At 34.0% G+C, this 21,143-nt stretch overlaps 2 protein-coding genes across 2 annotated transcripts in view; both read left to right on the top strand.

Moving 5' to 3' along the window:
• The window catches only part of LOC129946008 (ankyrin-3-like), a 46,300-nt gene extending 28,622 nt beyond the window's left edge, over positions 1-17,678 (top strand). Inside the window, exons 3-11 of the mRNA XM_056056012.1 lie at positions 4,736-5,188; positions 5,285-6,049; positions 7,191-7,394; positions 7,758-8,138; positions 13,532-14,081; positions 14,163-14,427; positions 14,698-14,718; positions 14,797-15,182; positions 15,263-17,678. Coding sequence (XP_055911987.1) covers positions 4,736-5,188; positions 5,285-6,049; positions 7,191-7,394; positions 7,758-8,138; positions 13,532-14,081; positions 14,163-14,427; positions 14,698-14,718; positions 14,797-15,182; positions 15,263-15,576 — 3,339 coding nt within the window. The 3' untranslated portion in view covers positions 15,577-17,678. The remainder of the gene's footprint in view (positions 1-4,735; positions 5,189-5,284; positions 6,050-7,190; positions 7,395-7,757; positions 8,139-13,531; positions 14,082-14,162; positions 14,428-14,697; positions 14,719-14,796; positions 15,183-15,262) is intronic.
• Positions 16,183-21,143, top strand: part of LOC129945116 (uncharacterized) — a 100,706-nt gene continuing 95,745 nt past the window's right edge. Inside the window, exon 1 of the mRNA XM_056054775.1 lies at positions 16,183-16,266. Coding sequence (XP_055910750.1) covers positions 16,183-16,266 — 84 coding nt within the window. The remainder of the gene's footprint in view (positions 16,267-21,143) is intronic.

Below are 21,143 nucleotides of genomic sequence, written 5' to 3'. Positions count from 1 at the left end.
CAAGTAGGTGAAGATTCCGATCCTGCTGAATTTTTTATTCATGGGTATTGCTTAGTGCCATTATTCTTCTCTCACCATGGTCTCGCCATATATATTAGGAATGATGTTGCATATCAACTTTTACCACAATACGGTCATTGTACCAACTCCCTTTTTAATTTCATGTGGTTAAAACTTTCAGTGAATAAGCACATCATTCACTATTGTTTTCTTTATCGGAGCCCAAACCTGGACAGAGTTTCAACTTCTCAAGAATTTGATGCTCTGTCTGACTCCATACAAAGAATTGTCTCCCTGTATCCTCACACTGAAATCGTTATTACGGGCGATTTCAATGTTCACAATTCTTCGTGGCTTCGCCATTCGGGCCAGACAACGGCCGATGGAATGTGTGCTGAGATTTTTGCTGAGTTTAACCATCTTACTCAGCTTGTCAATGAGCCTACTCGAATATCAGACGTTAACGGCCAGATATGATTCATTTGGGAATGGAAACATTTATCCCGAATAGGGTTAAAAGTATTAAACCCAAGGTTAAATCATGGTTCGATTCGAGCTGCAAAGAGGTTATCAAGGAGAAAGAGGTGAGCTTCCGGTGTTTTAAAGCCAACCCAACTGAGGAAAACCGGAAAAAGTTTAAGCAAGCCAGGAAGGCCTGCAACGCCTATATTCGAAGGACCAAATTTTTACATGACCAAAAATTACGGCGAAAAATACTGCAATGTCCCAAAGGCAGTAAGAATTTTTGGTCATTTGTAAAAAACATGAGGAATTCTTCCTCTTCCTCGGTTCCTACGCTTGTTGTCAATGACACTCCTTTAGTTAGCTCTATTGATAAAGCCAACTTATTTGCAAGGCAGTTCGCCGAAAATTCCACCTTACCAGATAGTGTCATGACTCCCCCAGTTCTTGAACGCGTAAATGATTCTATGGGACCAATCTTTTTTCGTACTCGAACTGTGGCGAGAGTTCTTAAAGATCTCAACACTCATAAATCCGCTGGCCCCGATGGTATCCCCGCTATTATTCTGAAGAGGTGTTCTTCCACGCTGGCAAAACCACTGCGTAAGCTTTTCCATCTATCCTATTCTTCTGGGCTCGTTCCGAGTAGTTGGAAAACTGCATTTGTTCAGCCAATTCCAAAAAAAGGCGAATCTTCTTCTCCCACAAATTACCGACCGATAGCACTAACGTCCCTTCTTTCTAAGGTCATGGAAACGCTGATTAATTATCAGCTTAAGAAATATCTTGAGGAACGGAAGCTTCTTAATGACCGGCAATACGGCTTTCGTAGCAATAGGTCCACTGGTGATCTCATGGTTCATCTCACCGAACAGTGGAACAGATCTTTACATCGTTTTGGAGAAAGTAGGATTATTGCACTTGATATTTCAAAGGCATTTGATAAAGTTTGGCATCTTGCTCTCTTATCGAAAATGCGTGCTTTCGGTATCGACGAATCTCTTCTTCGTTGGATTAGAAATTTTCTCTCGAACCGTTCAATACAAGTTGTTTTGGACGGATTCAAGTCTGAAACTCATAAAATAAACGCTGGTGTGCCCCAGGGCTCCGTTTTGTCTCCGACCCTCTTCCTCATTTTTATAAATGATCTCCTGTCTGCTACTTCTAATCCAATACATTGTTTCGCTGACGATAGCACTCTTAGCTTTTCATATTCGTTTCCAGACTCACAACCCTCCTCTTCGGATGTGGAACTGCAACGGCAAAATATGATTAGCTCATTAAATTCCGACTTACACAGCATTGTACAATGGGGAATAAAAAATCGTGTGGATTTTAATGCTTCGAAAACGCAATGCTGTCTTGCATCGTTAAAGCGAGATAAACCGTCTTTGCCACTATCTATGAGTGGCACTTGCATCAACGAAACAGAAAATCTTGACATCCTCGGAATGTGCATCAGCAACCACCTATTGTGGAGCGATCACATACGCGATGTTGCCAAAAATGCCGCAAGATGTCTAGGTTTTTTGAGACGTTGCAAGAAATTTTTTTCTCCGTCTGATCTGGCTACAATCTACAAAACCTATATACGTCCGAAACTTGAATATAACTCTCATCTCTGGGCTGGTGCTCCAGTAACTTATTTAAGCCTCTTGGACAGTATTCAAAAAAGAGCTTTTAAAATGATTGGTGACATTAATATCATAAACTCGTTTACATCACTCGAACATCGACGCAAGGTTTCTTGCCTCACCCTTTTTTACCGTTATTTTAACGGACTATGCTCTAGTGAAATAGCCAGTTGCATTCCTCCCCTTAAACAATTTAACCGTAATACCCGCGCTTCTAGGAATGCCCATCAGTTTACCCTTGAGCCCAACTTCGGACGTACTATGAAGTACAGAGATTCTTTTTTTAGCCGTACTACGCGAATGTGGAACGCCTTGCCACGCTCTATCTTTCCCTGTCATTGCAATGTTCAAAAATTTAAAACCAATGTACACCGACACCTCCTATCCAACCCTTCCCTCTTTTCCTAATGCTCACACTGTGTCTTTGGCATATTAAAGGTATAAAAAACCCTTTTAGTGTTTGCTAATTATAAAAAAAAAAAAAAAAAAATGAAAACTCGTCGAAAACATCAGTGTCATTAAATAAAATATTGCTTCTCTTTTTCATAATATACATAAAACTTAACTCCACTTTGCCTCAAAAAAGAGTGTAATCCTTCCTCTTCATTTATTTTTGGAGTGAAGGATTTTTCAACAATGCAATAATTCCAACAGTCGGTGTGCACTCTCAAAATTACTTTTGGAAAATATCATAACTACTCCAAATGCAAAAAAGATGAGTTTCATTCACATTCACTGAAAGTTATTTTTACCATTGTAATGGTCAGTAAAACTCAATGGTAAAACTAATTTCCAGTGTTGAAAGTCATCATGTGCGCAAGTGTAATAGTATAAGCATTGAATAATTACCGGAAACCGGGCAGATCCTGCTCTATATGGCGACACTTATTGCTCATATTATAATTAGTCAATGGTATTAGTTTAATTTTCAATGTATTTAAGGATGTATAATATAATCTGATTTTTGTAATTGGAAGAAGAAAGTGTTCCTAAAAAGAAAGATTACGAAATATAATGTAAGATTATGTTTTCATTACACTTTTAATGGTTTTCATGTTTAGGCTTTCCTTAGAGTATAAAGTCATAAAATAATGAACAAATAATGAGCAATTTTTAAAATAATGAACATTTTTTGTTTATTTATAATGAACATTTTCTTCAAATAATGAACTAAAAAAAAATGAACAGATGGTCACCGTATGTATAGATCATAAAACTGTATTAAAATATTGTATTTCAAAATACTGTATGTACAATAACTGCGTGATCAAAATGCAATATCTCAAAATTCTGTATTTCAAAACAAAACACTTTTTTTTAAAGAAAACATCATGATAATTTCAAATAAGCAAAATGTTCTAATATACTTCAGATGGGCCATAACAGTATGACCTACCTATAATAATGCGTTGAACTTATGATTTGAACTAATAAAAATAAAACCAAAATAAATGCTATCTTCTTACTTTTTTTTTCATTTTCTTCTTATTCTTAGCTATTTGTTTCTTACATTTGAAAATGAATTGTTCTTAATACAATCAACACTTGCATAAGCAATTTCACCAAACTAATTGATCTATCAAAACCATGCAGTATTATGAGCTACAGTATTTTAAATATACAGTATCTTAAAATACAGAATATTAACCATACAATATTATGATCATGCAGTATCATACGGTATTATACAGAATTTTGACCTTATATTATTTCAAAATACAGCATTTCGACCCGCGCCCAAAGCCAAATTTTCAACTACTTCTTGACGTATGTGAACAATTTGGGCCATATGTTAGCAATAACACACCGAATATTCTCTTTCAATACGTCGATCGTTTTGGCCTTATCTTTTTTGACAAGAAGCTTCACAAAATAGTTCAGCGGTGTCAAATCACACAATCTTGGAGGCCACGTCAAAGGCCCACGTAGCGTGATAGTGCGCTCATCAAAAGTATATAATATTATTTTGGTAATACATTTCAGGAGTAAGTCTATTCATTATTAAATGACAAACCGAACTGAGCATACATTAAATGGCAGCTATCAAAAAGACCAACTCCGAAAAAAGTATTGCTAGATTGAATGCTTTAATTCCAAAAAAAAAAACACCCATTATATTACAAAATTGGTCTACATTATACTAGTTAAGGCCTTGTTCAAGTTTCATAAGCGAGATAAAGTAATGAGACGTCTAAATGAGTTGGTTCAATAGTTTTCAGCACCTTGTACTTTATGTTTTAAAATTCGTATGAAGGATTTTATTTTCACGTTTTTGTGGACTTATTTTATTGTTGAATGGGGATGGTTACTCGTGGTTAAATAAATCCTGATCTTAAAGTTTTCTCCTGATGTTTCGAAAAATATTTAAAAATTTTTAGGCCCAGAATTTGATTTTTTTTCAACAATTATTATCTGAGAAAAATGTTGTTAAGTCGTGACGCACTCAGAATATTTGCTGAAAACACGCAATTTATTTCTAATTGACGTACCCAATAACGTTCTGATTCGTTTTGACAGAAGGAAGTAGAAGTTGGATGAATTGTTATTTTGAAAGCAAAACAAACATATACATACAAATATCTAATAAAATGCAAATGTACATGTTTTTATTCTTCTTAACTTTCATTTTAAAATTTCAGAACGGATTAAATGCCCTTCACTTAGCTTCAAAAGATGGCCACGTGCATGTGGTCTCGGAATTACTTAAACGAGGAGCCATCGTTGATAGTGCAACTAAAAAGGGTAATACAGCACTGCACATTGCTTCGTTGGCAGGGCAAGAAGAGGTGGTTGCTCTTTTATTGCAATCATCAGCTTCGGTAAATGTACAGTCTCAAAATGGATTCACTCCATTGTATATGGCTGCACAAGAAAACCATGATTCGGTTGTAAAGTTGCTACTCGCAAATGGTGCTAATCAGAGTTTAGCCACAGAAGATGGTTTTACCCCATTAGCAGTTGCTATGCAACAAGGTCACGATAAAGTTGTTGCTGTTCTTTTAGAAAGCGATACACGAGGAAAGGTTAGATTACCAGCTTTACATATTGCTGCCAAAAAAGATGATGTCAAAGCTGCAACTCTACTTCTTGAGGTAAGTTCTGATAAACAGGAAAGCAGACGATTCTCTATGTTGTTTTCAATAATTATATTTATATTTACTCGTATTATTATTGTATTATATTTTCAGAATGAACACAACCCTGACATAACTTCAAAATCTGGATTTACACCTTTGCATATAGCTTCTCACTACGGCAATCAATCTATTGCAAATTTATTAATACAAAAAGGTGCTGACGTCAATTTCCTGGCCAAGCACAACATAAGTCCATTGCATGTTGCTGCCAAATGGGGCAAAACAAATATGGTATCGGTCCTACTTGAAAAAGGTGCTAATATTGAAGCCAAGACAAGGGATGGTCTAACACCTTTGCATTGCGCTGCCCGATCTGGACATGAACAAGTTGTTGACATGCTCCTTGAAAGAGGTGCTCCAATTAGTGCTAAGACCAAAAATGGATTAGCCCCACTTCATATGGCTGCCCAAGGAGAGCACGTTGATGCTGCTAGGATACTTTTGTATCATAGGGCACCAGTGGATGAAGTAACAGTTGATTATTTGACTGCGCTACATGTTGCAGCCCATTGCGGGCATGTTCGTGTTGCAAAACTGTTGCTAGATCGTAATGCAGATGCCAATGCTAGGGCCTTAAATGGGTTTACACCGCTGCACATTGCTTGCAAGAAGAATCGAATTAAAGTTGTGGAACTGTTATTGAGACATGGAGCTAGTATAAGTGCTACTACTGAGAGTGGCCTAACACCGCTGCATGTTGCAGCTTTTATGGGATGCATGAATATTGTTATATACCTATTGCAACATGATGCTAGTCCAGATGTTCCAACTGTCCGTGGAGAGACACCACTTCACTTAGCTGCCAGAGCCAATCAGGTATATTTATATTGAATAAGGCTAGCCTAACCTTAAATAGACTCAGTTAAATGGGAATAACACTGGTTGACAAAATTAGGTTTTTTTTTCTGTTGCACAAACAAAACACTAGTTTTTTTAAAGGATTAAGATATCCTAAATTCGAATCTCACCTTGAAATTTTTCTATCACATCAAGTTTTCAAAATATGTCCCTTTCAAAATTCTAAAAAAACACAAAAACGGGGGTTTTGAGTCTAAGTTTAAACTCAAAATATCTCTTAACAATACATTATATGATGATTTCGAATCCAACGTCTAATGCTAACTATCTGTTCAAGTTTCAATAATACCCGTTTTTGAACTTATTTTTGAATTATTTAATTTATTTCAAAAGCTTTCTATAATGGAAAGATTCCTTACAACACCACAAACTTACTTTCAAAAAAACCGTTTTGCCTTTTTCTGTATAAACCTATATTAGTAAAAATAGTTTTGTGTTTTTTTTTTGATTTTTGTTAAACAGGTGAAATCTTTTAAAGTATTATATGAAATGATTACTGATTTGGAAAACCATCACAGATAAACTCAAAAAGTCATATATGCGTGTTTTTCGAATTTTACAAAGTGATATTTAAAAAATCTGATTTGAAACATTAATTTTGAAGTAAGAAGTGGTACTTAGGCCACAAAAACCCATTAGAAAAGTGCAATTTTAAAGCCATTAAAAAAACCTTGTCGACCAGTGTAATTTCTCTATTATTGTGACTTGAGCACCAAACATAAAGTACCAAACTATATGTGACCACAACTTATGTAAGAAGGAAATACGCTGTTTTAAGGTCATAAGTCCACCATTTTGTTTGAAAGTTTTGTATTATTATGCCACAGTGGAGTCTACTAGAATAAATAATAAATTCACAACTAATTTATTGACTTTCATTTAGTATCTTAAAAAATAAAATATAAGATATCTAATTTCTTACATTTATCGTGATTATATTGGAAGTGAGTACTTTTGTATTGAGTGCAAGTGTCATCAGAACCTTAAGTTTAGCTTTCATGTATCGTTTTTCTTGTTCGATCAAAATTGTTTATATTTTAAAATGTTATAGTTAAAAAAATAAAACTAATCTAAGACTTTTAATTTTCAAAAAATTTAGACCGACATAATACGAATTTTACTTCGTAATGGTGCACAAGTGGACGCCAGAGCTCGGGAGCAACAAACTCCATTGCACATTGCTTCACGTCTAGGAAATGTTGATATTGCTATGCTTCTATTGCAACATGGTGCACAGGTTGATGCCACAACAAAAGACATGTACACTGCTCTTCATATTGCAGCTAAAGAAGGTCAAGATGAGGTAAAACAATTAATTGCTAAAAAAATAATGGATCACGTAGATACAGTTTATCTTATGCAACTGTTTTGGATTCGACACAAAGAATATTTCTTATAAGTTTCTTCTGTTAGTTCTGTTTGTTTATTTCTTTAGTTCTGTTGGCTTTAATGTATTGAAATAAAAAAAAATAATCGTTATATTTTGTTTTATTTTTATTATATTCGAATAAAAACAAATGATTTTTATTAATTGAAGCTGTTGATTTTTTATTTATTTATATTTTTGTTTGTATTATGATGGTCGAAATTATGAACTGCCTATAGAATCTATATAATCCTGAGGACACATACCTCTATTCAAAATCATTGAACGTTTTTTTTAAAGGTTTCGGCAGTTTTGATAGAAAATGGAGCAGCCCTAGAATCTTCCACAAAGAAAGGATTCACTCCATTGCATTTGGCTGCTAAGTATGGACACATGAAGGTAGCCCAGCTTCTTTTACAAAAAGACGCTGATGTTGATGCACAAGGCAAAAATGGAGTGACACCTCTGCATGTTGCATGTCATTATGATAAGCAAAACGTTGCATTGCTTTTACTTGAACGCGGAGCAAGTCCACATGCTCCAGCTAAAAATGGCCATACTCCACTGCATATTGCAGCTAGAAAAAATCAAATGGACATTGCTACCACTTTGCTTGAATATGGTGCTAATGCAGATACCGAAAGCAAAGCTGGATTTACACCATTGCATCTAAGCAGTCAGGTAAATTACGTACACATAATTGATGTAGCTTAATTATAATAAAAATAAAAAATAATTATTAAATAAAAATGCATGCTAGTGTGTGTCAAGTAAAAAGTTAAATTACTTAAGGTAAGTTAATTCAAAAACTAAATATCCAAACTGGGTAAATTAGACAAGAAAATTGACGTTTCTTTAGAGAATGAATTATAGAATTTTATCCCACATAACTTATCAGTTCCTCATACACTATTTCAAATATGTAATAGGAACATGATAAGAAAAGAAATTTAAACTTCTCTGTATCGCGTGTTTGAAGTTAGAATGAATTTTAAGCTACCTATTATAAAATAAGGGTTTCCTTTATGTTTTTAAAATGATTTTGGGCAAGTGGCCACGAGCGGTCCAGTTTTTGACCGCTTTATACCTTATGTCAGCAAAAACCTTCCGATATTCTCTTTCAATATGTGAATTGTCTCGAGCTTATCTGCGAAGACTAGCTACTTTGTATTTCCCTATAAAAATAGTCCAGTGGTATTAAATCGAACAATCATAAAGGCCACACTACTGGCTCAAGACGTCAAATAATGCGTTTAGCAAAAGTTTCAATAATCAATGTTTAATGCCTATTGGCATGGAGCGCCATCAAGTTGGAACAAAATGTGTTTCATAAATCAACATCCTCGAAGTCTAGCACTTTATTCATTAATCATAAATCTGCAGTGGCTTCGTTTTGATGATGATTCCTAGAGCACACCAAACAGTGACTTTTTGAGTATATAATGGCCGGCGGGCGCGGCGGTGTCTCAAGAATAGATTGTGGATAATGATCACTCCAAATACAACAATTTTGCTTTTTAACGTACCCATAAACCAAATTTGAACTTCATCCGTGGACAAATTGGGATCGTTGGCATCTGTTCACCGAACGTTCAATTCTTGCAAGAGTTCGATATTGTAAGCTAGCAAACCGAGATCTTTCCTAAAATCTTTCATAAATTGAATGGGCAAAACTCCAAATGTTGCGCACGATGGTTTTCGATACTTTGCTGCAAATTAGCAAAAGCGTCTTGGATGTGCTGCGCACTGTACGGTGTCTATGTTGATGCACATTATCGTGGTGGAAAACTGATTCTGGGTTGCTCGAATTACCGAATTTACTGGGTGATTTTATCGACTAAAAACTAAAAAAAAATAAACTCAGAAGTTAGTCTTTTTTTAATGAAATTCATACAAAAATTGATAATGAATCAATTGGCAGCTGTAAAAAAGATCAATCATGAGTTCAAAAATGGAACTAGATGCACAAGCCATGCCGACAAAAGTCCTGCAATGCATTTATGAACAGAAAAACTACTGCAAGAATGCTGCAGATATACAATATCAAAAACCAGTTCATAAATGTCATCAAAGTAGACGCCTATAAAAAAGTATGACAGAACTTATTAAGTTATTTCTTTGAGTTACGCGAGTTTTGGTTTTTTAGTGTGTTAACAAAATTCTTTCAAAATGTCAAATACAAATATTTTATAAGGACTTATTTTAAATGTTTTGAATGGAACAATTTCATTCATTCATTCATTTGTATAAAACTTATTAACAACAAATAATAATGAAATAAAATTACTGCGATTTAATCGCATTTCAGCTGTCAGACTGCTATTTTGAACAGAGTTACCGACTGCAGTAATGCAGTGTATTTACATTTATGAACGCAAATCTAGCATTACCGCTGCATTTTTACATTAATGAACTTACCCCAACTCACCTCTAAAATAAAAAAGCTCTTTAATTATTAACTTCCCATAGAAAGTTATTGTGATTGATCCAATTTTTTGACATTTCTCGAACGTTTCAAGGTTCCTAGTGTCTAAATAAAAGATTTATAGAGAGATGTCTGTGCGTGCGTATGTACATACATACGTACGATCGTACCGCCCTACATACGTTCGGGAAGTTTTTTTTCAGGGCCCAAATCTCAAGAACCAGTATAGACACAGACTTCAAATAAACGTTTTAAACAGATAATCATGCAAAAAGATACTTAAAAGACTCTCGACAAAATAAAGTGTTGTTTGTTACCATAGCAATTTAAACATTTTTCGTTGGACCAAGGGTCTAGCGTTGTCGGGTGGAGTATCAAACCACTCCGAACTATTTTTTCCATTAAAAACTACTGTCTTTATGTCTTTGTATAATGCTTTGAATTAGTTTTCAAGCTTTTGAGTCATACCAAGTGCGTTTATATTGTAAATAAGACCATCGCGATCCACGCTATCAAAAGCCGCTGTATTTCTGGCTAGAAATGACTCAGCAATACTTTTAACACAAATACATGAACACAAATGTTCGAATATCCAGATCTAAAACTAGCTTGGAAACCACTAAAGAGATTTTTGGAAGCTATCCAGACTCAAAGTCGATTCTGGAAAATAATTGCTTCCTCAAACTGAACTGGAACTATTTCATCTATAAAACTTGGTTCATAAACATAGTCTGCTTTTGGATAAGGGTTTTTGTCCCGTACTTATAAAATTCAAGTTGTAGCATCTGGTACGTTGCCATTTTTGAGCCCAGTTATAGCTAGTGAAATCTCTTCTTCGGAAAGCGGTGAGTCCGGGAAAGTTTCGTAGAAGCCAGGTGGAGCATAGTGAAACTCCAAAAGATTCCTTGAGTAAAGAATTCAATTTTGATTTATAGAAGGGCTTAGTTGATAATCTTTTTAATTGTTTGGCCTAAAAATTCTCCAAAAAATTAACAACAACAAGATGTGTCTCAATTCATATTGGTTATTATTTCACATTTTATGATCTTATATAAATTTTCAAATTTAAGAATAAATCTATACTAATATTATAAATGGGAAAATAACTCAATCACGCCTAAACTACTGAAACAATTCGTATGAAATTTGGTACGCAGATATTTTGATACCCGAGAAAGGACATAGTCTACTTTTTATCCCGGGAAAATGACGCATTCCCATAGGAAAATTCAGGTGGGCCGATCGCTTTCACGCCTAAACTACTGAACAGAAATTTGGTAAGGAGATAGTTTGAGACTTAATAAAAAACATGAGTTACTTTTGAACTCAAACTCTCAACGTAAGACGCAAACTGTGGCTCCGCGGTAAAGGAGTGCCATTTCGAAATTGGCCTGGTGTCAAATCCGCAGATGCCTTAGGGCGAGTGTACAACGTCCATGTTAGTAACATGGAATGTTTCTGCTTGAGAATGGTGTTACATCATGTGCCTGGGACTACCTTTTTCATTTATCTTAAAAACCATAATGATCAAGATTTTACAACATTTCGAGAGTCGTGTGAAGCCAGAGGGTTATTAGAAAACGACAACCAGTGGGAACTAACTCTAGAAGACGCCGCGCAACGCAAAACTGCTCCCAAAGTGTTAGAGCTTTTTGCTATATTAGTAGCAACATGTGGACAGTCAAATCCTCAACAATTGGGGGATAAGTTTAAAAACGATATGGCAGTTGATATTTTACACAGAGTTCAAGAACAACATCCGACTGATATAATTTATAATGAGGCGTTAACTTTTATAGAAGATCACGTTAGAAAACAGAGAATTGGGGAAGTGAGCAGTGATTTAGTTTGAGAATTAAATTATGATACTGTCGCTCTACAGCAGAGAATAACAGAGGATGTTTCACTTTTGAATTCAGAACAAAAAATAGTTTTTGAAACAGTTACGGACAAAATTTCCAGTGGAGAAGGTGGTTTGCTATTTTTATAGATGCTCCAGTTAGCACAGGCAAAACTTTTCTTTTGAATCTATTGTTAGCTCAAATTCGAAAAAACAATGCAGTTGCTTTAGCAGTAGCTTCCTCAGGAATAGCAGCTACGCTACTTAGTGGTTGACAGACAACAGTCAACAATGCCAGATTGTAATATCAGCAATAGCAGCAAGCGTGGAAAGATGTTGCAGCAATGTAATTAATTAGTTGGTTTGGGATAAATATACAATGTCCCACAAAAAAACAATTGAAGAACTAGATCTTACACTGAAACACATCAAGACCAACAACCAGACTATCATGGGAGGGATGGTGGTTGTCTTAGCTGGAGACTTTAGACAGACCCTGCGGGTAATTACTAGAGGTACACCTATGCCAACGGACTTTAACGGCTCGATTACGTTGAGTCATGAATTCTGCCAAATTGTCTGTAGTGCAGAAGAATTAAAAAGTAGTGTCTATCCAAACCTGTATATAAATATGGGCAATCGGGAATCGTTGTGTGAGAGGGCAATTTCAGCTCCAACTAATGAGATAGTTAGCCAGATAAACGACCAAATTATGTCGGACGTGGAGGGAGATATCGTCACCGTTATGAACACGAAGCAAGTAACATAATAGCCGATAGAGTTTGTTAATTCTTTGGAATTATCAGGGTTAAGTTGAGATTGAAGGTTGGTGTTCCAGTCCTGTTAATGAGAAATCTTGACGCACCCAAGTTATGTAATGGTACACGGCTACAGATTACTCACCTAGGACGAAATATTATAAAAGCTATACACATGACTGGAATAGCAAAATGAAAAAAACGTTTTATTTTTTTTTAAACGCTGAAAGTTGCATTTGTAAATTTGGAAAAAAAACTGTTTTTCTCATGGACAATTATATGAAGCGTGCTCACGAGTCTCAAACCCACAAAATCTTTACGTTCTGGCCAAGGAAGGAAAAACAAAAAACGTCGTATATACAAATGTATTGCACTAACCTATCTTCTTCTTAAAATGTATTAACCTAACCTAACCTATAACAATCACGCTTAGTATGGCCGCAAATCAAATCTAAATATCTAACTCAGTTGTCATTTTACATAGCTTAATTTTGGCAAAACATTTGTCATTGTACTCTCTCTGGGGTTTTGGAGAACTGTGAGTTCTGAGGGCTTAACCCAACCAACAATGGAATGTGGAAATTAAAACTTCGCTTTATATAAGATTTATTTGTTTAAGAGTGTTTTAAATGTCTTCATTATTTATTTATAAAATCAGCAATAAAAATGTGAAAGGTTAAAAGCTTTAAAAATAGCTTTTTTTAAGTTACGGAATTGACAATAGTTTATTGTATTATTTTTTTTTTTTAAACCTATACAAAACAATCGATAAAGTTCCAAATCAAATCGGATACTGAGGAGTACTTTAAGTTTGATAGAAAGTATGTTTTAAAATAGAATTGAATGCCTTGGAGAAGCTATGGAATGTAACTATATTTAGTCGACAAGAGTAGCTCCGATAAGAAATTTCTGATAGACGTTTTAACACTTAAGATAAGATGATGACGCATAAATAAAAAAAATAACATTTCCGTTTTTATACCTTCTATTCCTGCTCATACAAACTTTATTTAAATTTTCATCTCTTTCTATTTGTGTATGAAATTTTCAGGAAGGACATGCCGAAATATCAAGTCTTCTTATCGAGCACAAGGCCAATTGCAATCATGTTGCTAAAAATGGTCTAACCCCAATGCATTTATGTGCTCAAGAAGATAATGTTAATGTTGCCGAAGTTATTCATAAAAATGGTGCTAATATAAATATGGTAACAAAAGCTGGCTACACACCATTGCATGTGGCTGCTCATTTCGGCCAATCGAATATGGTTCGATTTTTATTACAAAAATCTGCAAATGTCGATGCAGACACAACCATCGGATACACTCCTCTTCATCAAGCTGCCCAACAAGGACATTGTCATATTGTGAATTTACTCCTCGAACATAAAGCCAATGCCAATGCTCAAACAGCAAATGGACAAACTCCACTTCATATTGCTAAACGATTGGGCTACATAAGTGTTTTAGATTCGTTGAAATCAATTACAAACGTAGATGATCAAGATATTGAGCCAAAAGATCAATCTGCTGATAAATATCGTGTAGTTGCACCAGAAGCAATGCATGAGACGTTTATGTCAGATTCAGAAGAGGAAGGTGGTAAGTTTCGAAGCCTTTTTTAAGAACTAAATGGTCTGCTATAATCTAATAATTTGTACTTTACTTTTTTTAATTATTAAGGAGAGGATAACGCACTGTCCGATCAACCATACAGATATTTGACAGTTGATGAAATGAAATCATTAGGAGATGATTCCTTGCCATTTGACGTTACCCGCGACGAAAGAATGGATTCCAATAGAATGACACAGAGCATTGAGACAACTCCAAGACAGGCCGTAGAGGAAACCATCAGTCCTCATCGAGCTCAAGTTCATGAAGCAATGAAAAACTCATACGAAGGCACTGCATATAACCTCCCTGAACAGGAATTAGTTCACATAGGGTGAGACCTATTTTGCCTAGCTTATTTAATAAGACATTCTCCACTTTCCTTTCTTTATGAATCTTACATTTGAAAAGCCCTTCATTTCTGTTGTACCTTTTCCTTCTCCCTAATCGGACTCTATAAGCTCTACGTGTTAACTTGATTCTAACTTAACAATTTTGCCTTAGAGGTTGTCCTAAATCCATCTGTCTCATTATTATATTAAAGAAAAGATTATTTAAAAGAAATAATAAACTTATAATATTTGTGTTTGATTTCAATTTCCAGACGAAAGCTGCAATGGAAAAAGTAAGCTGATTTGGAAGAAACCTATAATCTTTTGAATATGAGTTCTTATTCTTATTTTTTCTTATATCTTTTTAATAGCTTCTTAGTGTCATTCCTTGTTGATGCTCGTGGTGGAGCAATGAGAGGCTGCCGTCATAGTGGTGTTAAAATGATAATACCGTCTAGGTCAACTTGTCAGCCGACACGAGTGACTTGCCGATACGTTAAGCCACAAAGAACAATGCACCCGCCTCAATTAATGGAAGGTGAAGCTCTAGCTAGTCGAGTTCTTGAACTTGGTCCTGTTTCTGTGAAATTCCAAGGACCAGTTGTCATGGAAGTACCACATTTCGCCTCACTTCGTGGCAAGGAAAGAGAAATAATAATTCTACGCTCCGACAATGGCGAAACATGGCGTGAACATTCCATCGATAATTCCGAAGAAATCATTCAAGAAATATATTCGGAATGTTTTGAGTTAGATGGTAATTTATAAAAAAGAAATCTTACTATCGATTGACAAATCGAGTTAAAATTTGTGTTTGTTTTTCTTTGTTATTTGCAGAAATTAATCAACTCAATGAGCAATCTGGTAACCATGTTTGCCGTTTCATAACATATGACTTTCCACAATATTTTGCTGTGGTTTCTCGCATCCGACAAGAAGTACATGCTATTGGTTCAGAAGGAGGTATGGTGACAAGCACTGTTGTTCCACAAGTCCAAGCCGTCTTTCCACAAGGAGCTTTGACTAAAAAGATTAAAGTGGGACTTCAGGTAAATCTTTTTAAACCGCGGAAAGGTGTTGCTCCTGAAAAATTACGCAAAATTAGTGTTAATCATGTACCCAAGAAAAAGCGTTTCTCACTCATTTGGTAAAACAAAAATATCTATTTATTCAAGCAATAATAATATATATCTATAAAACCAGTAACAATATACCCACATACATACAAAAACTTATGTATACCATATATTCTTATTTTTCTAACCTTAAATAATAAAATGTGGCAATTAAGTACAAATTATATTAATCACGAACCATTTTAAAATTATAGCATTTAACTTTCAATTAAAAATACATAGAATTTAAAATCATTGCATTCCAATAATTATATTTAAAGTTATTTACATTTATTTGTTGAATTTCAATAGTATGAATAATTTAGCTATAATTTTATTTAAATTAATTGTTTTTCGTTATTATAAGAAGTTTAGTTGTATTTATTTCCATTAACATAATCAATAACAACGAAACAGATTGAATAAGCTTTTTGATAATTTTATGCATTTATAACTGAAGAGCAAACAAGTGCTGCATTTATAAAGTCAGATGCTTTAATAAATAAATTTATTTATATAAGTACATAGGTATTAAATTATTACATAAGACGTTGTTATGTACATTGGTTACAAACAAAATATTTCAATCTTATGGTGGCCGCTTTAATTCGACGGATTGAATTGATATTTGAAGGATTTAGAATGTTAGCGAGAATTTCAGCTGGGGTTTCTATCGATGAGTCTACCTGTCGCGAAACGGGACACTCAACAAAAATATGCCATACTGTAAGCGATGTTCCACGACTTGGACGTACCTCTTTAGGTTCATAAGTATAGTAGTGCTTGCTAGTGAACAAAGTCTGACTCTGGATAGTTTTATAGATTTTTCTCTACGTAATGAAGACTGGCTGCGGGTTGATGTTTCAGACGATAAGTTTCATAGTTTTTCCATTTTCCGGAATTTTTTGTCTTTTGGCTGCGAGCTCAGCGGCGTCATTACCTTCAGAACTTTGTTGAGATACCGAAATAGCTTTAAAAATTGCGCCCAGCCAGCTTGCCAGTATAACTATCTTAATGCTCCGGAAGCTAAGTATTGTCAATTGTAGAAGATTGTGGGCCGGGTTGATATTTTACTACCGCAAAGGTACACCAAAGATCTTCCTTTTGCGAATCATTGCATCGATGTACAACAGCGGTTCCCAATCTTTTTTAACCGCGGAGCAATTTCACGCGGAGGACTTCGTTGCGCATATGCCATTTTTCACAGTTACATGTACCAAATTAAATACTTTTTTTTTAATTTTGTTTGTTTTATTGAGTTCAGGAACAGTTTCTACAACGAAAAACACAAGGACAATATTGACTTAATTAGGAATTACTTAATTATATTGAAAGCATTATAATTACATGGAGTTTCTTTTTAGTGGGAATAATGTCTGCTTTTTTTTGCATAAAAATATCTGGTTGAATTTGGGACAACCGTATATCAGGCTCTGCATCGAGACTGAATCTATATTTTGTTTTGTTTCCAACATTATGCAGATAACCCTGAGTCGCAAATGTATGTTGTTGCAAACGACAAAAGAATTATTTTGGCTTTCTCTCACAGTAAACTGAACTCGTCTTTTAACATGCACCAGAAACCTGATAAGGAATACTTTGGTTGCAAAAAGTTCTTTAATCGAAAAATCTGATGCCAGGTCAATCAAGCACTCAAACTGCAGCGATGTCAAGGAAGGTGGTTTTTCCAACATGGCAACGCTCATTACACAACATGTCCCCCCAAAACAAGGTTGTTTTCAATGAGGAACTTCTTCCTCAGCTCTTATTTCGGAAAGCTGCGTCAGTGTTTTTCCGCGAGAAAGCCACCTTACTTCTGCGTGAAGAAGTAAAGACGTATGTAGACTACCCATGTCATTACACAATACTTTTAAAAGCCTTATATTCTTTAGCCGTGATTTAATAAAGTTAATTATTTTCACGCTTTCGCCCTACACTCTTTAAGGGAGACCGACTTTTTTTTCTTTTTGAGGGCATGGCGGTGTAGAACGCAAAGTCTATTGGTGCACCTTTAACAATTTTCTTTGTTCTTGCAACGGCACCGGACGTTTTTCCATTTATGTATGTCCTTAGTAGTACCCGTGGCATGATGGTTAGTGCGTTGGACTGTCATGCAAGGGGTCTTGGGTTCAATTCCTGCCTGCGCCACCTTAATTAAAAAAAAAAAAAAAAATTCGTGGGTACTGCCTCTTGCGGGGAATTGACAAATACTTCAAGAGTAATTCTTGTCATGAAAAAGTGCTTTCTCAAACTAGCCGTTCGGATTCGGCATTAAACTGTAGGTCCCTTCCATTCCTGACAACAGTACTCGCACACAGGAATGGTTGAGAGTTGTAAGTCACTAGGCCCTGGTTCACAACGGACTGTTGCGCCACCCCATTTGATTTTTTGTATGTCCTTGGCACCGTCCGTACATACTTCCACGTCGTTAACGAATGGTATGTCGTTTACAATAACACAAATTGTCAATCAAATTAAAAATTTCACCACCAGTTGAAGTAGTTGGTTGGCAACGGCTTGCAGAAGAGCAGATCTTCTTGAAAGGACTGTAGATATTGGTAGCTTACCCTGCAACATCCGTTGATTCATCAATTTGCAGCGCAAATTTTTTGACTTATTCGTAAAGGTAAAGTAGCTTTCACATTCTCCGATAAGTTGAGATTTAGTAAGTTCAGCATACTTGATTTTGCTACCTGGATGAATCCCTGCAAAGTGACGTCTCATTTTTGCTGAAAACATAGCACTGTTCGGCAACAATTTGCGCAAATTACGCAGTGAGGTTTGTTGTCATTTGTCTCAGCAAATCTAAAATTCAAATATGATTCGTGGTACTTACTTTTAACTTTTTTTGCTCTGTAACTGATCAGCGTAGAAGTAGTGCTAGGCAAACTATCAAATTCAAAACCATCAGAAATCTCTTTGGCGATATTTTCCATTGCACTTAAATAAGTATATGGAAAACCGATATTGAACAAATAAAATAAAATCATTAAAATCGTTTTGTGCGGTGACATTTGTCACATTTAAGGCCCACTGCTGCAGTTTTAAAGCACTCGTTTTGAATGAATCATTTTTAATAAGTTGTTCTAATATTATAAACAGATCGTAACCTTCTTGTCGTAACATTTTAAACTGCTTGTAAAAATAGTTCCAAGAATTTTAGTTTCTTTCCTTAAGGGACTTTACACACTTCCTATTTCCTGCAGAGCTGAATCAGTTCAATTTTATTTTGGGACATGATAGTACTAAAGTTAACATCACGAAATTGTTACTTTAACTTTTCTCAATTTGCTCACTTCATATGACATCTGTTTAAATATTTGTATAACAGCATTGGATTTAAGGACCAGTCAACAATTGGGAATTCTAATTCGTCCGTTTAAGCATATTTGGTTTGTTTGTTTTCACGAATTTAGACATATTTTGATAATCTCTTTTTTTAATAAAAGGCAATAAGTAATTTACAAGTTCGCCAAACGAAAAGAAAAGTTTGAAATGCTAGACTCCTTTAGTAAGTTGCTAAACATTAAACAAATTGCTAACTAGTAAGTTGTTAAACCCTTAACAACAGGTTGTTTTAAATGTTGCTCCACTATTTTATTTATGTGATTCTGCATTGACTAGACCCAAGTTATCCGCTGTAGTTGTAGAGCCATAAGACGTTCTTCTGTTTTTTCCTGTTTGGCACTAAGGAGCTAGCTTAAAAGATTCAAATTTAATAATTGCATCTTTTGTTTTAGAAAATTATTCACTCCATTATTTGTGCCAAAGTCATGCAACAATTTTAATCATTAATCTGATTTATGATTGTTCTGAATACAAAACGCACATTACATTTTCCAGATACGACTTCAATAAGAAATGATTTTTCAAAACTCAAATGTATGCATGCACGCTGAGGAAATATGTAGTTAATGTATTTTTTAATTGATTAACTTTGTTCTCGTTCAGAAGTGGCTTACGTTTTTCTTGTATTTATTTATATATTTTTAACATGTTTACAATAACTGTTTTGTCTTAATTATTTAACTTATTCAATTTGTTATTCTATTTTTATCTTTGCTTATTGTATTTATGCATTTTTTAAGGTTATGTTAATTTTTCCCCAAATTACGAAGAGTATAATGTTTTTTTAAGGGGCAAAATAATAATAAAGAAAGATAAAGTTATAATGAAATTTTGGAAAATAAAAGAACATAACTAAATTAAATAATAATTGATTATATTACATATAAAGTTAGTTGGATTTACATAGCAGCTGTCAAATTGTCTTAGTTTCTTACACAAAAAAGAAAGGATAACTATTATTTATTTAAAATGTGAGATATAATTTTCTAAAATTATATGTGAAAGGCGTTTTCTAACAAGCACAAAATAAAAACAAATTCTGAAACAATGATTTAAATGTTGATAAAGTTAAGTTTACTCTATAGATAATTTTATATGAAATAATGTTGAGCCCACGGATCCAGACAGGGTGGCTCATATTTCGGGTTTTGACTAACCTCAAACAAATGAAGCACAGTCACTATAACAGTGCTGCCAACTTTTATTTGCAAACTTAAAATTTAAAATAAAACTATGGCAAATAAAACTAATACAATATTCAGATTTTGTATGCTAAAGTTCTAAGGAATTGTTATAAAATGTTTATATGTTGATATTATTTGTGCATGCTTAGAACTCTTATCAAGATAAAGATGTAGGTTAAAGAAGATTTCTCTCGTCGCTTTATTTAATTTTAACTGCTTATCAGTTTTATATGTCAAACCCAAAAGTGCAGTTTAAATTTTGAACTGAATTTTGAAAGTAAAAGAACCTATGACATTTTGTCAGCCATGTAAAATCAGCAACAAATTACAAGAAAGCCTTCCAAATAACTTTTTAAGTTGATTTTAAAATTGAATTTAAAATATTAACAAAACTAAGTATAATTTGTACTTTTCCACATTAAAAAAAAATGGAAAAAATCCTATATTATCAAGATATTTATACCAACAAACAAGAAAATCGAAATACAAATTATCTAAGAAAGAAACCAAAAACAATAAGAAACAACTCTTGCATTTAAAACCAAAAAAAATAAGAATTAAATCAAAAATACAAAAAAAAATATAATATTATTAATAATAATATCATAATTAAAATAAAATTATTAATTAGAACGTAATTAAATTAAAATTATTACATACGAAGCTCATAAAATTAAATTAAAATACTACTCGTAACAAAAATGTACTCAATATTATTTATAATACAATTAAATTATATAAAAATAATCGTATCTATATATTAACCAAAAAGATATCTGTAATCTTCTTAAATTTATTATTAAACAAAAACAAAAAAAACTATACCTATACATATACTATATTATATCATATTCTGTTAAGATTTTGCCCAATAAATTTAGTTTACAAAAAATAATACCAAACATGTTTTAATTTAATTTTTGTTTATATTAAGTTCCGGTCGATGGTTGCATTCATTTTAAAGGGCTGCAAGTTTCATTCATAACATATTCATTGTACTTTGAGCGCTTTTTTTCAATTAAAATAAAATTGGAGATTTTGAAATAAAAAAATAAAAAATACACAAAAAAA

Source organism: Eupeodes corollae, chromosome 2 (genome assembly GCF_945859685.1).
Source record: "Eupeodes corollae chromosome 2, idEupCoro1.1, whole genome shotgun sequence".
Classification (NCBI taxonomy): domain Eukaryota; kingdom Metazoa; phylum Arthropoda; class Insecta; order Diptera; family Syrphidae; genus Eupeodes; species Eupeodes corollae.
This window is presented reverse-complemented; position numbering and strand designations above follow the sequence as displayed.